At 49.5% G+C, this 16,169-nt stretch overlaps 1 protein-coding gene across 9 annotated transcripts in view; it reads right to left on the bottom strand.

Annotated features, from left to right (window-relative positions):
- LOC138760267 (protein EFR3 homolog B-like) overlaps positions 1 to 16,169 on the bottom strand; it is a 242,207-nt gene that overhangs the window by 8,370 nt on the left and 217,668 nt on the right. For 7 of the 9 annotated variants that reach the window (XM_069930610.1, XM_069930612.1, XM_069930611.1 and 4 more), the window contains 6 exons: positions 14,528 to 14,595; positions 10,426 to 10,553; positions 8,707 to 8,798; positions 5,043 to 5,091; positions 1,379 to 1,482; positions 231 to 280 (listed from right to left, as the gene is read on the bottom strand). In XM_069930610.1, the coding sequence (XP_069786711.1) occupies positions 231 to 280; positions 1,379 to 1,482; positions 5,043 to 5,091; positions 8,707 to 8,798; positions 10,426 to 10,553; positions 14,528 to 14,595 (491 nt within the window). Of the gene's footprint in view, positions 1 to 230; positions 281 to 347; positions 576 to 1,378; positions 1,483 to 5,042; positions 5,092 to 8,671; positions 8,799 to 10,425; positions 10,554 to 14,527; positions 14,596 to 16,169 lie in introns of those variants that run through there. The other 2 variants (XM_069930609.1, XR_011355520.1) reach the window with 2 other exon arrangements.

Raw genomic sequence — 16,169 nt, forward strand, 5'->3', positions numbered from 1 at the left:
AAACTACCTCGGAGCTTTGAGGTGGTCCATAGCAAGCTCTAACCCAACCTAACTCAGGTCTTTGAGGTGGCCCTTAGCAAGCTCCAACCCAACCTACTTCGGAGCTGAGGTGGTCCATAGCAAGCTCCAACCCAACCTATCTCGGAGTTGTGAGGTGGCCCACAGTCATCTCCAACCCAACCTACCTCGGAGCTTTGTGGTGGCCCATTGCAAGCTCTAACCCAACCTACCTTACAGTTATCTCAAATATTTGATTGAGTCTGCTCTGCAGAATCGTCGCCTGGAAGGCAAGGAATGAGGCAGTTAGTAAATGACAACATCGTAGTGTGTCAGTGACCATACCTTGGTGTCATTAACCTTCCCACTCCTCCCGCTGGACTGAGTACCGAGGAACTGTCACCTTTCACGCAGACATGGGAGCTGGGCAGAGCCTCCTTCTGTGTGGCTCCTTGCGTAGCTGGCTAGCACTCGCGAGGGAGCTAACGGTCAGTCACAGTGGACGGCGTGGTGTACTGCGTGAAGGATGGTGGGGTCCCTCTTGGGTTGACATGTGGAACTGAGTTGTTTTCATCAACCTGAATGTGAGGCACGAGATTTAATTCCAAAAGTACTCGTTATTTGAAATTTAAAGTTTTCAACTGTTGCGGTTGGAGGAAAAGAGATGCCTCTGGAACAACTGCCCAGCCTCTGAGTATTGCCCAGCTAGCTTACTACCATACCATCATTGTCTGGGAGATGCCAGCAGTGGGAGGGGCTGCAGGACATCACCATGGAGGTTTGAGGGCAATCAGCGCAAGATTACAGTGGTGAATAAAGCTGAAGGTTCGAATTATCCGGGTGGTGAAGGCTGACACGGTGTGGCTGGGCTGAATGGCCTGTCGGTGTGGCGCAGCTGTAACCAGAGAAGGGTGGGCCCAGTCCTTCCTCAGACATGTTGCACAGCTCTGAGGGAGGACCAGCTCTGTGGGCCATGCAGCATCTTGGGGACCAGCTCCGTGGGCCTGCAGTGTCTTGTTCATGTCCCCTTAGTTATATTTTTTTAAACTGCAATGTTGGGAAAATTGTGGAAGAAATTAAAATAATTACTGCCCGTGTGGATGTTCACACTGAGCATCTTTTTAGGTTGCAAGGACCTGAGTGCAACAGTCCCGGAGGTTGGACATGCGGTCGAGTGGATGACTGACAACGAATTTTTCCGGTACAATTAACATTGCAGGCTCCCTCCAAAACGTTGTCGGGGTCCAGCAGGATAAATCGCGGGGCAGGAATCGACTCCAAATCCCTGCACGTTCCTTTTCAGACCACCCGTGTAGTGGGAAAATTCCTGGGCTGTGCCGTTACAAGAACCACAACTCTCTTCCACAGGACACGTCCTTACCCTAGCTCCACAGTGGGCTGCTATCTCTTCAAACGGAGCCTTCTGAAATTTCTCCACCACCAGCTGCCTCCGCTCTCTCTCCTGCTCCTCTACAGCCATACTGTCTGGAGGCCAATAAACACACAGGGTCAGGGGCAAGTGGAGAACTTCGAGGCCAGTGGCTTGACTGCTTTAGTTTTGAATTAAAATTTTTACATTTTTAGATTTAAATTTAGACACGGAAACAGGCCCTTCAGCCCACGAGCCCAGGCCGCCCAATTTACACCCCATTAACCTACACCCCCCAGTACATTTTGAAGGGTGGGAGAAATCCGTGGCCCCCGGGGAAAATCCACGCAGACACGGGGAGAGTGTACAAATTCCTCACTGACAGTGCGGGATTCGAACCCCGGTCTCGATCGCTGGCGCTGTTAAGGTGTGGCGATAACCGCTACGCCAACTGGGCCGCTCCAGTAGTAATTATTAAAAAACCTAGGACTGTTCCACCAGGTAAAGTCTGACATTGGAGCAAGGCTAACTTTGATGATGTGTCTGGGAGAGGTTGTTTCAGTACCCGTGCTGCCCGATTACACCCAATTAACCTCCCAATCCTGCACCTTATGGATGGTGGGAGGAAACCGGAGCCCCCAGAGGAAACCCACGCAGGTGATTGGGGGAATGTTTCAAGACCTTACACACAGCATTTGATTTGAACCCGATTGTTGGTGCTGTAAAGGCATGGCGACAATTGCAGTGCCACCCAGGGAAAGGGAATACTTGGCATGTAAAGGCGAGAAAAGTAGAGTTCAGGAGTAGCATGTTCTTGTTGGAATGAAGGGCGTCTGCTTAACAAGGGATTCTGGCCATGATAAAGGAGGCACGTACAGGCACATGCAGCCAGCATCAAGCGAATCCCCTGAGCTCTACATGCATTTGGACAGGCAGGGATTGATGAGGGAGAGTCAACATGGCTTTTATGAGGTGTGTCTCACGAACCTGATGGAGTTTTTTGAAGAGATGACCAACATTGATGAGGGAACAGGGTGGTAGAATTTCTCTAAATTTAAAATTTTAATTAGACGTACACCACGGTAACGGATCCTTTCAGCCCATGAGCCCAATTACACCCAATTAACCTACAATCCCCAGTATGTTTCGAATGGTTGGAGGAAACCGGAACCCCCCAGGGAAAACCCACACAGACACAGGGAGAATGTACAAACTCCTTACAGACCGCGCGGGATTCGAACCCCAGTCACTGCACTGTAACAGCATCACGCTAACTGCTGCATGAACTGTTTCACCCAGAGCATGGCGAGTAAGTTTAGGGTCGACATCAACATTAGCGGTGCAGTGGACAGTGAAGATGTTTACAACAGGATCCAGATGAACTAGGAACGTTCATGGACTTTTCTCAGACAAGTGTGAGGGTTGAATATGGTAGGGCCATGGGGATCAAAGAGATTTGGGGTTCAATACATGGTTCACCAGTAGACAGGGTGGTGAGGAAGGGATGTGGCACATTTATCTGGCCTCATGTTATAGCTTTCTCGGGTGTTGGCGAGGCCACACCTGGAATGTTGTCCTCAGCCTGGTCGCCTACTATCAGAAGGTCCGATTATCCCATTGAGGGTTCAGAAAGTTCCACATGGATGGCAACAGGACTGAAGGGGTGGACAGACTGAGACATTTGAAGCTGGGGTGAAGGAGATTGAGAGAAGTTGATGAAATCACTCGGTGAATGATGTGGCCGTGCTAGAGAGATTGCAGAGAAGATTCCCCAGGGTGTTGCCTGGATGGGAGCACACAGTTAGGAGAAGAGATTGGAGCAGCTGGACTTGACTCCCCTGGAGTGATGAGGAGGTAACCTGATAGAAATATATAAAATTATGGGAGGTCAAGATGTTCGTACAAGGCTATGGCAGCGTCAGTGGCCAGGGGTTCGAATCCCATGCTGTCTGTAAGGGATTTGTATGTTCTCCCCATGCCTGCATGGGTTTTCCCCAGGGGCTTCGGTTTCCTCTCACTGTACCCGAGGGATAAGGTTAGGGTTAGGGCAAATGACAGGAAGGATATCAGTAAGATTGTTGTGGCAGGGTCAATTTAAGAGGCGGTTGGATGAGTACATGGATGTGAGGGGGTTGGAGACTTATGGGCAGGGAGTGGGTAGGTGGGACTAGTTGGAGTTTCACGTAAATTGGTGTGGACTTGAAGGGCTGATATGACCTGCTTCCGTACTGTGATTGTTGGTTATATAAGATTGAAAGAGGGCAGAGTAGATTTACTGGGATGTTGCTCAGAAACTGAGTAAAAACACACCAAAACACTGGAGGAACTCAGCTGGTCTTTTCAGCGTCTTTAGGAGACAGAGATATATTGCTGACATTTCGGGCCTGACCCTTTCTCTGGGAACAAGCAGAATGAGCCAGAAACAGGAAATCTCAGAGAGTCTCAGACAGTACCGGCTGGGGGCGGAATCCACCCCCGAGTTATAGCGAGAGGTTAAACAGATACAGACTTTATTCCCTGGTGGAGAGGAGATTTGATCGAGGTGTTTACAATTGAGGGGGATAGACAGAGTAAATGTAGAGAGGAATTTTCCACGGAGGGTGGATGAGGACATGGGTTAAGGATGAAAGGGGAAAAGTTTAGGGGGAACATGAGGGGGAACTTCTTCACACAGAGAGTGGTGGGGGTGTGGAACGAGCTGCCAGGTGAACTGGTCAATGTGGGCTCAACTTTATAGAAGAATTTGGATGGGTCCATGGATGGGAGGGGTATGGAGGGATATGGACTGGGTGCAGCTAGTGGGACTAGGCAAAAAAAATGGTTTGGCACAGACTAGAAGGGCCGAAGGTGCCTGTTTCTGTGCTGTGTAATGTTCTATGGTTGTAGATTATTTGGGTGTAATTGTGCAGTGTGGGTTTAAATGGATGGTTTCTACCGTGTTGTAAAGAACAAAAATTGTAAAAGATAGGCTGACAGATGAAATCCTTTTCCCACGGCAGAGCATCAGGAAAAAGAGGGCACCGGTTTCAGGTGAAGGAATTCCGAAGGGGATCTGAGGGTGTTGGGAGCACAATGCAACCCTTTGACCCCTTCAGGCAGCCTGTGTCTGTGTCGGACCTGGCCCTTTGTGCCTGCCTCCATTGGTAGTATGGGCTCAGTGTAACCCTGCATGTGCAGGGCCGGGCCCGCTGGACTTCACCCAGACTGGCTACTAAAGATTCGTCTATCTCCTCTCACTGCTCACCTCCTCCTTGGCCTCAGTGGCCAGAGATATCTCCTTGGTCCTCTCTGCTCTGATTTAATCCTCTCTGTCATGCCAACTCATTCTCTCCTTCCAGTTCTGACTGAAGGAGAGAGAGTGCAATGCCCACTCACTGCAGGGGAACGGCCCACCACTGGGGTGAGACCCTCCCACCCACTGCAGGGGAATGTTAAGCCCCCACCACCAGGGTCAGATCCCCACTCACTGTGGGGGACAACCCACCACTGGGGTGAGGACCCCCCCCACCGCCATGGTCAGGACCCCATCCACTGCGGGGGGATGTGAAGCCTCCACCACCACATTCAGAACCCCATCCACTGCAGGGGGACATGAAGCCCCCACCACCAGGGTCAGAGCCCCACCCACTGCGGGGGGGGGGGAGAAACTGCTATCGAAGGGAGAGTTGCACCTCACCTATAGCTTTCTTCAGTGTTTCGTACGTGATTTCTTCGGCTGGTATCTTCTGTAAGGTACAAGCATCACCGTGTTACTGGAATCATGTCAAGTTTATGGTCTTTTGAGTACAAGAACAATCCAATGGAACAGTGATCTCCGATCATCGATGCAAAACACACAGACACACAACCTGACACACAATACATATACAGGACAAGGGCGGCACGGTTGGTGATGTGGTCAGCGCAATGCGATCGGGACGTGGTTTGAATCCCGCGCTGTCTGTAAGGAGTTTGTACGCTCTCCCCATGTCTTTGTGGGTTTTCCCCGGGGGCTCTGGTTTTCTCCCACCATTCAAAACGAACCGGTGCAGTAGAATAATTAGGTATAATTGGGTGGCATGGGCTCATGGGCTGGAAGGGCCTGTCACCGTGGTGTATGTCTAAATTTTAAAAAAAAATTTAAAAGCATTTAATCGATACAAATAAATGAATAAATGTTGTTTTGTACATATGAGAGTCTTGGATGATTAATGTGAGCAGGTCCTTTGCCACAGTTGAGTGAAGCAGATGCTGACAGGGGAAGAATGATTCATTAGCACAGACCACGTGATCTCCTATACGAGTTGATTTAAATTAATTTTTAAAAGTTTAGGCATTCACCACAGTAACAGGCCCATCCGGCCCACGAGTCTGTGCCGTCCAATTACACCCAATTAATCTACACCCCCTGGTACATTTTGAATGGTAGGTGGAAACTGGAACCCCGGGAAAAACCCACACAGACACAGGGAGAACGTACAAACTCCTTAGTCAGCGCGGGATTCGAACCCAGGTCCCGATGGGTGGTGCTATAATTAGTGTTGCTCAATCGTGCCATAACGTCTGAGACACACCAGCTCCCTGGCCACTGCCCTTTCAGTCCAACCTTTCATCCACACCCACCTTCCATCAACTGCGCACCTCTGTTGGCACCAAGGAACCCGAAAAGACACATGGTGCCACTCACCCCAGATGTACAGCATGTCACCCTGACACAGGGAATTGGGAATGATCAATGCCATAAAACACAGGAACATGAATAGGTTATTCAGCGCATTGAGTCACCCTGCCATGCTATCATGAGGCAATGCATTCTCCCCATAACCTTTGTTGCCCTGGCTAATCAAGAACCTGTCAATCTCTGCCTTAAATACACACAATGACCCGGCCTCCACAACTCCCTGTGGCAACAAATTCCACAGATTCACCTCCCTCTGGCTGTGGAAGACGGGGTTTATGGCAAGGGAGCCGATCAGACCACTCAAGGCCAAAGGAGGGGACTTATGCTTGGAGTTGGAGGAAGTGGGTGAGGTACTAAATCAGTATTCTGCATCAGTGTTCACCAAGGAGAAGGACGTGGACACTGACATGGAGACTCACGGGGAGATTGTGAGCAGTTAGGGGCTCCTCATTTCAGAAAGGATGTGCTGACGTTGGAGAGGGTTTAGAAGAGGTTCACAAGGATGATTCCGGGAATGAAAGGGTTATTATATGATGAGCATTTGATGCTCTTGGCCTGGACTCATTGGAATTTAGGAGAATGGGTGGGTGGATCTCATTGAAACATTTCAAACGTTGAAAGGCGTGGACAGAGTCGATGTCGAAAGGTTGTTTCCCACAGTGGGAGAGTCTAGGACAAGAGGGAACAACTTCAGGATTGAAGGGCATCCACTTAGAACAGAGATGTGGAGGAATTTCTTCAACCAGACGGAGGTGGATCTGTGGAATTTGTTGCCGCAGGTGGTTGTGGAGGTCGGGTCATTGGGAGTATTTAAGGCAGAGATTGATCAATTCTTGATTAGCCAGGGCATCAAAGGCTATGGGGAGAAGGCAGGCAGTGGGCATGAGTGGGGAAATGGATCAGCTCATGATGGAACTATGTCTTATGATCCTATATTTCAGGGTTTGAGTTACAGGGAAAGGTTGTGCAGACTGGGGCTTTTTTCTCTGGAGCGTAGAAGATTGAGAGGGGACTTGATAGAGGTGTTTAAGATTTTAAAAGGGACAGACAGAGTAAATGTGGATAGGCTTTTTCAATTAAGAAAGGGGGAGATTCAAACTAGAGGACATGGTTTAAGATTGAAGGGGGAAAATTATAAGGGGAACATGAGGGTAAATTTCTTTTCGCAGAGGGTGGTGGGGATGTGGAATGAGCTTCCGGCAGACGTGGTCGAGGCGGGATCATTGGTTACATTTAAGGAAAGACTGGATCGTTACATGGATAGGAGAGGACTGGAGGGGTATGGACCGGGTGCTGGGACTAGGAGGGTAGGGATTTGCTACGGCATGGACTAGTAGGGCCGAACTGGCCTGTTCTGTGCTGTAAGTGGTTATATGGTTATATATCTTAATCAATATTGGGGAAATTAAAGTCTCCTGTGTGAGACCACACCTGGAGCATTGTGTGCAGTTTTGGTCACCTTATCTAAGGAGGGATGTTCTTGCAATGGAGGGAGTGCAGAGGCGATTCACCAGGCTGAGACCTGGAATGGCAGGAATGACTTAGGAGGAAAGATTGCGCAAATTGGGATTGTACTCGCTGGAGTTTAGAAGATTGAGAGGGGATCTCATAGAGACCTATAAAATTCTGGCAGGACTGGACAGAATGGATGTGGAAGGGATGTTTCCAATGGTGGGGGAGTCCAGAACACGGGGCCATGGTTCGAGGATAATAGGCAAACCATTTAGGACCGAGATGAGGAGGAATTTCTTGACCCAGAGGGTGGTGAATCTGTGGAATTCATTGCCACAGAGGGCAGTAGAGGCAGGTTCATTCAATATATTTAAGAGGGAATTAGATCTATTTCTTCAGAATAAGGGTATTAAAGGTTATGGAGAGAAAGCGGGGACGGGGTACTGAAGTTTAAGATCAGCCATGATCTCGTTGAATGGCGGAGCAGGCTCGAAGGGTCGAATGACCTACTCCTGCTCCTATCTTCTATGTTTCTATGACAACTGATGAAGATTAGTTCAAGAAATGGCAGATGGAACTTGACCTGGTTGGAGATGAGGTGTTGCACTTTGGGAGGTTAATGTGAGGGAATATATACAGTTAATGGGAGGGCTGCGCAGGAAATGCCTCGTTATTTTCCCACTGCTGAATCATTCCAGCATGAAGACACCATCTTCATCTGCCACCTCCCTTCCTGTGGATTTACTTGCCACCTCCTGTTTTCTGAAGCTCCTTATGTTCTGCTTCACTACATCGAAGATTCCACTTTTACGCCAAAACAATATTCAACATTAATGGGCAAATGTTTGTAATATCTGTGCAAAGAGGAAAAGCTAATCCAAGATTTGATTCTGAGAACATTTGTACAATGCACAGAAATTCCCTGTGAAACGTCGCTTGGGCATGGGTAGCTCTGTTGATGGAATGTGGTCAAATATTCCTGGGGCAGGGACAGGGGAAACCTGGGGTTTTGTTGGCTTTCAGAGCCCAGCAGCAGCGGAGAAGCCATATGATACCCACTCCATGGAGATGCTTCATCCCCCCCCTCGTAGGGGCACCTTGTGGGGGAGCTGAGACCAGCGACGATGCTGGTTGAGCCTCAATTCTTATGGCCACCCCATCCCCCCCCCTCCCCCCCACCTAGGCACTCTCACCCGACTCAGTGTGCTCCGTAGCATCAGATTTGTACCTCTTCCTTCTCTGGGCTATTGCGTGACTCCACTTCCACCTGCAGAGAGATGGTCTCCCCAATGCTCTTCCTCTTTGATAGGCGGTCTTCGTCTGCAACACACCAGGCAGAATACAGGAACACAGTGTGAAGGAGAGATATGGGGAGAGAGGTTGAGTCGACAGGATTGCATGTCCTCAAGTTTGCAAGCATGAGAGAAGACCTTGTCCAAACTCAGGAAGATTCTTCCCCTGAGTGAGAAGTAAAAGAGCTTGAGAATTGGGCCATTCAGGGGAGATGGAGGACTGGCACAGGGCACCACCCCTTCCCTATCACCCCCTCCCTACCACCCACAGTCATCATCACCCCGCCTCCCCATCACCCCCTCCCTACCACCCATACACCACACACAGAGCATCAGCAAATGCCTCCAGTCTGGACCCTGGTTTACACGCCCACTGTTGACAACATCAGGCAGAAATACCAGGGCACATTGTTGTATGTGCTCTGCGAAGTCACCATCCTCTCCAAAATCACACCCACCAACTCAATTTTAAATGCAACTTCCTACTTTGTTGGGATGACATCCCTGATCAATCTGCCCTGGGGTCTGCGGGACCCTGTTGAAATCCATGAACCTTGAGCTGTCAGCATCTGCTCCAGTTGATACAATATAGAAGGTTGAACACTACAGCACAGTACAGGCCCTTCGGCCCTCAATGTTGTGCCGACTCATATATTCTTTAAAAAAAAGTACTAAACATTACCCTCTATTTTTCTTCCATCCATGCATCTGTCTAAGAGCCTCTTTAACACCCCCAATGTTCCAGCCTCCACCACCATCCCTGGGAACACATTCCAAGCCCCCATAACTCTCTGTGTAAAAAAACTTACCCCTGATGTCTCCCCTAAACTTCCCTCCCTTCACTTTTTACAGATGTCCTCTGGTCTTGGCTATTCCTGCCCTGGGAAGCAGGCACTGGTTGTCCACCCTATCTCTGCTTCTCAGAATCTTGTAGACCTCTATCAAGTCTCCTCTCATCCTTCTACGCTCCAAAGAGAAAAGTCCCAGCTCTGCTAACTTGGCCTCATAAGACATTTTCCAATCCAGGCAACATCCTGGTGAATCTCTTCTGCCCCCTCTCCACAGCTTCCACATCCTTCCTATAATGAGGTGACTAGAACTGAACACAAGTGTGGTCTCACCAGAGATTTGTAGAGTTTTAACGTGACCTCTCTACTGAATTCAATCCCCCTATTTATGAATCCCAGCATCCCATAGGCCTTCTTAACTATCCTATCAACCAATGTATGGATTTGAACTCTGTTCATCCACATTCTGAAGTAACCGACCATCCACCCTGGACTCATCTTTCTGGTTTGTCCTTCAAAATGTATCACCTCATACTGATTCAGATTGAACTCCATCTGCTTCTCTTCTGCCCAACACTGCATCCTGTCTATATCCTATTGTAACTTATGTCAGCCTTCTGGTTTGGCCTTCTGAAATGCATCACTTCAGATTTATCCCAAATCAGGTGATGTGGAGATGGGCCTCAGTTTCGATATCACCAGCTGCCAGCCACTGATGCTTCCAACAGTAAATGTATGAGGGCTACAGGTGGGAGCAGGTCTCCAGGGGTGCAGTGCCCTCTCATGTGAGGGCTGCAGTGTAACAGAGGGCATGTTGGTTGCGGGATGCTGTGTACAGCGGCCAGAGGTGGATGTCGTGTCTCTTACCTGTGAACTGGGGTATGTAGGGTATCCCCAGTCTGTCAGAGCTGTAACCACTCCCTGCAAGGACCTCACTGATCTCACTCTGCAAGAACAGCATCTCCATCTCCAACTTGTCCATGGACTGGGGAATGCTGTGGAAAAAAATACCAAATAAAGTTAGTGATGGGGGAGGGAGACTGGGAGAGCTTCCAAAAGGCTTGACCAGAAACAATCGTGTTATGGGGACCTAACCTTCGGAAACCGTTCCTGTGGGGCCACAGGGACCTGGCCTTCAGAAACAGTTCCTGTGGGATCAGCGTGTGTGGTGTGCCTCAGGGATCAGTGTTGGGAACCATTGTTGTTTGTCATCTATATTAATGATCTGGATGATAATGTGGGAAATTGGATCAGCAAGTTTGCAGATGACACTAAGACTGGAGACATTGTGGACAGTGAGGAAGGGTTTCAAAACTTGCAGAGGGATCTGGACCAGCTGGAAAAATGGGCCAGAAGATGCCAGATAGAATTTATTGCAGACAAGTGGGAAGTGTTGTATTTTGGAAGGACAATCCAAGAAAGGACGTACACAGTAAATGGTCGGGCACTGAGGAGAGGGGTGGAACAGAGGGATCTGGGAATACAGATTCATAATTCCCTGAAAGTGGCATCACAGATGGACAGGTTTTTAAAGAGAGCTTTTGGCACATTGGCCTTCATAAATCAAAGTATTCAGTACAGGAGATGGGATGTTATGACAAAGTTGAACAAGAAACTGGTGAGGCCAAATTTGGAGAATTGTGTGCAGTTTTGGTCACCGAACTACAGGAAAGATATCAATAGGACAGAAAGAGGGCAGAGAAGATTTACTAGGATGTTGCCCGGACTTTAGGAATTGAGTTACAGGGAAAGGTTAAACAGATTATTCCCTGGAATGTAGAAGAATGAGGTATTTAAAATTATGAGGGGGATAGATCGAATAAATGTTGGTCGGCTTTTTTCACTGAGGGTGGGTGAGATACAAACCAGAGGACATGGGTTAAAGGTGAAAGGGGAAAAGTTGAGAGGGAACATGAGGGGGAATTTCTTCACACAGAGAGTGGTGGGGGTGTGGAACGAGCTGCCGGCTGAAGTGGTGAATGTGGCCTCAATTTTAATATTTAAGAGGAATTTGTACAGGTACATGGATGGGAGAGGGGTGGAGGGATATGGACTGGGTGCAAGTCAGTGGGACTGGGCAAAAAAATTGGTTCGGCACAGACTAGAAGGGCCAAAGAGACCTATTTCTAAGCTGTAATGTTCTATGGTTCTATGGGTTACAGGGTCCTGAAACAATTCCCATTAGGTTTGGGGAACATGACCTTCGGAGGCTGTACCTGTGGGGTCACAGAGATGACCTTCAGAGTCTGCACTTGTGGGGTCATAGGGTCTTGACCTTCAGAAACTTCCCGAGGTGTCACGGGATCCTGACCATCCAAAACCGTTCCCATGGGGTCGTGGGGTCCTGATCATTTGAAACCATTCCCATGGGGTCATGAAGACATGACCTTGGGAGGCTGTCCCTGTGGGTATGATGCAGTAAAATGAAGCAAAGGTAGAATATCAGCCATGATTCCTCCAATGGCAGAGCAGGCACGAAAGGCTGAGTGGTCTGGTCCTGCTGTTCTCATGACCTTATGAAGCATGGGCTGGGTTGGAATGCTGACGTGTTCTTTGTGCACAGGGAGAATTTAGTCTTCTTAAGCATTTGGCTGTGACCCCTGCACCAACACATCTACATGGACAGGTGGGAAGGAAGTTGATTTATCCTGTGTTAAACACACCACACTTCTGTAGCAGCTATGTCCCCTGGGTGGGTGGCCCATCCAGTATGTTCTGTGTCCCCGCTGCTTCAACATAGATCAGTCTGGTTCACAGAACAATAGATGATTTAGCTCAGTAACAGGCCTACCTATGCTGGACTCATTCGTCTGCATTTGGTGCCACTCTCTCCAAGCGCCTTCCAAATAGCTTTTAAATCCCGACAGCTCATTCCAGATGCCCACCCACCTCTGTGTGGAAAACTCAGTGAAATCAGAAGTTTGCAGATGCTCTGATTAGAATCACAACACACAGGAAGTGCTGGAAGGTCTCAGCTGGACTGACAGCATCCTTTGGAGGTAAAGATACATCACCGACATTTCAGGCCTGAGACCTTCTTCCAGGTGTGGGTAAAAACAGGCAGGCGCCTTAATTGGATATGTTAAAAGGAAAGGTGAGAATTGATTTTGGCCCCATGAAGGAGACAGGAGGGAAAAGAGAGAGGGGGGGGCAGGGAGAGAGATAGAGAGAGAGAGGGGGCAGGGGGAGAGAGGGTAGGGGGGAAGAGAGTGGGAGAGAGAGAGGGAGAGGGTGCGAGAGAGAGAGGGAGAGGGTGCATTGGACTCTGGCTGCCATTTCCCACTCCACTCTCTGCTTCCCACGGTCCATCTTAGACCCTTCCATGCCCTTCCTTTTCTGAACCTCCCTGTCATCAGCTCAGGGCTGTATTAACCACAAACATCCACAACGACAGGTCTCCTGATGAGACGTTCACCACGAGTGCGGTTCCCCTTCTACTGGAGTGGACCACATCATCGCCTTTACTAGAAGGGCTGAAAGGCCTGTTTCTGTGCTGTATTGTTCTATGAGACTGGAACTTGCAGAAGCTGACTGAGATACCCTATAGGTAGGTAAAGAGGGGTCTGGAAAGTGGAAGGCTTTTAAATGTGAGATAGGGAGAGTCCTGGACCAGTACGTTCCAGTTAGAGTGAAGGGCAAGCTGGTAGAATTCGGGAACCTTGGATGATGTCTCTGGCCCGGTAAATGTAGGAGACACATGTCAGGTATATGTGTTGGAATCAAGTGAATTCCTTGAGGAATACAAGGATGTAGGATGAGGAAGGCTGTCAGTTATCATTACAGACACGGGCAGAGTTTAATCTGGACAAGTGTGAGGAAGGCCGTGTCAGGGGAATGTAACACAGCTCATGGCAGGACCCTGAGGAGCAATGATGTGGAGGGATCTTGAACTACAAGACCTTGGGTTGAGAAATGGCGGCACTGCCGGAGCTGCTCTACCTGAGCACTGCCGCTGGTGTGGACCTGTGGAGAGCAGGGAGCAGAGATGCCATGCTCCCGTGGAGTCCAACCACCTAATCCAACTGCTCTCAGCTTCATTCAGGCTTTAAATGGTCTGTAAATGGAGCTGACTGTGGTCTTACTTACAAATACTGTGACCGCGGGGTTTGGACCCAAGATGGCAGCAGCCACGAGGGGTTGCAGACTCCGGGGAAGCAGAGGACTGGAGCAGGGCACCAGAAAACAGGGAGACCATCCCCCCTCCCCCATTTGAAAAGGAGAAACAGAGAAGATCACCCACGGGACGGTGACCATGGCAGCAGACCGGTGAAGGCTTCCGCAACTGAAGAGCGCACAGGTGGCAAGCTGCTGGTGACTTAAGATGAGGAACCCATGCAGGCTGCAGGCAACTGTGATCACCAGGTACTCAGACCAGGCTGTGGACTGCTGGGGATTGGCTCAACTGGCTGAAGGGTGTACCAGGTACGGGAACTGAGATGCGTGAGGGGGCTGAGGGCGCTGGAGGGTGCTTGACCTTGTTGGAGGTTCGGATCTGGAGCTCGGGTTGCCATGGATTGGACTGGACTCTGTGGCTGCTGGAGGTGAATCCCTGGATACTTGGTGACCCGGGGGGGGTGGGGAGGTGTTCGTTTTTGCCTCTCTCTGACTGGAAGAGGGGCTTCAGGCAATTTCTGCCGATGGCGAATCTGTCAGCCTTAGAGCAGGCGAAAGCGAATTCTGGGTAATATTGCACTGTCTTTATTACATGACAGTGAAGGAATTTTGAATCTACACATCCATCAGTCCTTGTCAGTGGCAACACAGTACATCGGGTGGAGGAGGTATACGTGCCTGCCTTCATTGGTCAGGTGGATGTGGTTTAGCTGCATCTATGCTGGGTGCCATGAATTACAACCCACCAAAGGACACGGGAGGCAGCTCCGGGACTGTGCGGGGAACATGTCAATGGCAAGAACAGAAAACCAACTCTGATCCCACCAAGAGTCGCAGCCCTGATTTTTGGCCGTACCAGGTTTCAGACTCAACGACTCCCTCGGGAAGTAGGTAAGGGGCTTCTTTCTGACGGCTTCCAATCACCTGCAATAAAAGGTCAACAGTTAGCCAAGGAAGAGGAAAAGCAGATGGTGTTTGACCAATGGGAAGAGAGGAAAAGACAGGGCTTTGGCCAATGAGGACGTCTCTTTCCTTGACCAAACGGATGGAGGAGGACATGGCGAGAGTTTGAAGAAGCATTTAAATGGGTGGGGAAAATATGATCGGGGAGATGGTGGAAACGTGTGAACGGAGCTGGATGAAAAGTCTGCTTCAGTGTGCACCAGAGAAAAGGACCATTACATTTAAAAAAATCTTTTACAATTTAGACACACAGCACAGTAACAGCCATTTCGGCCCACAAATCTGTTTTGCCCAATTACAGCCAATTAACTGACATCCCCAGTTAGTTACGAACAGTGGGAGGAAGCCGGATCCCCAGAGAAAACCCACATGCTGATTTCCGCACGGTTACTGTGGGGAGTGAGGGGGGATATTGCTGACTTCCCCATGGTTACTGTGGAGGGGGGTGAGGGGGAGAATGCTAATTTCCCCACGGTTACTGTGGGGAGTGATTGGGGTCAAGGGAGAATTTGGAACAGTTCGCCTCCTCGGCCAAGGCATTGAACGCAGGATTTTCGACATGATACTGAAGTTATAAGCGACATTCTGAGGTCACACTTGGAATTTTTTGGGCCGTTTTGGTCACTGAGCTGGAGAAAAGATATTATAAAGTGGGAAGGGGTACTGATGAGGTTTACAAAGTTATTGCCAGGATTGGGGAAGTTTATCTTCTCGTGAGAAACTGGAAACTCCTGCCTGTTTACCTTATAGAAGGTTAAGAGCGAACTTGCTGCAGATCATAAGGGAAATAGTTAAGGTGAATAGTGACAGTCTGTTTCTGAGAGGAGGGGAATCTTGACAAGTGGGCGTAAGTTTAAGCTGGGGTGGGTTTAGAAGGGTGGTGAAAAGACAGGAGGTAGTGGGCACATGCAATGTTCCACCAGACAACGTGAAGCAGCTACATTAGCTTTCTTTTAGCCACATGGATAATTATATGGATGGTAGAGGACTGGAGGGGTCCTAACGAACAGCTTCACCGTCTCACTGCAGCAGTCTGTTGTCCCTGCAGGATACAAGGCAGCCACCATCTCCTGGATCCCAAGAGAACGAAAGTGGCTGGACTAAATGGCAACTGTCCAGTGGCACTGACCTCCACGATCATGGTGTGCTTTGAGGGACTGGTAATGGAGCACATCAGCACACACCTACCAGTCAGGACGGACCAGTCAAGTTTGTCCATCGGCCAAACCGATCCACAGACCATGCAATAGCCCTGACCCTCCACTCCATCCTGACCCACCTCGAGAATGATGTCCCATTCACCAGGCTGTTCAGTGATTTCAGCTCAGCGTTCAACACCGTCATACCTCAGGGGCTGGTGGATAAACTGTCTGCAACTGGATCCTGGATGTCTCGATGGAATGACCAGTCTGTCCGGGTAGGCAGCCAAACCTCAGGTCCCATCACACTCAACTCGGGGAACTCAGGGCTGTGTGCTCACCCCGCTACTGTTCACGCTACTGACCCACGACTGCATCGCCAGGTTCAGCTCCAAC

Source organism: Narcine bancroftii, chromosome 4 (genome assembly GCF_036971445.1).
Source record: "Narcine bancroftii isolate sNarBan1 chromosome 4, sNarBan1.hap1, whole genome shotgun sequence".
NCBI classification, from domain to species: domain Eukaryota; kingdom Metazoa; phylum Chordata; class Chondrichthyes; order Torpediniformes; family Narcinidae; genus Narcine; species Narcine bancroftii.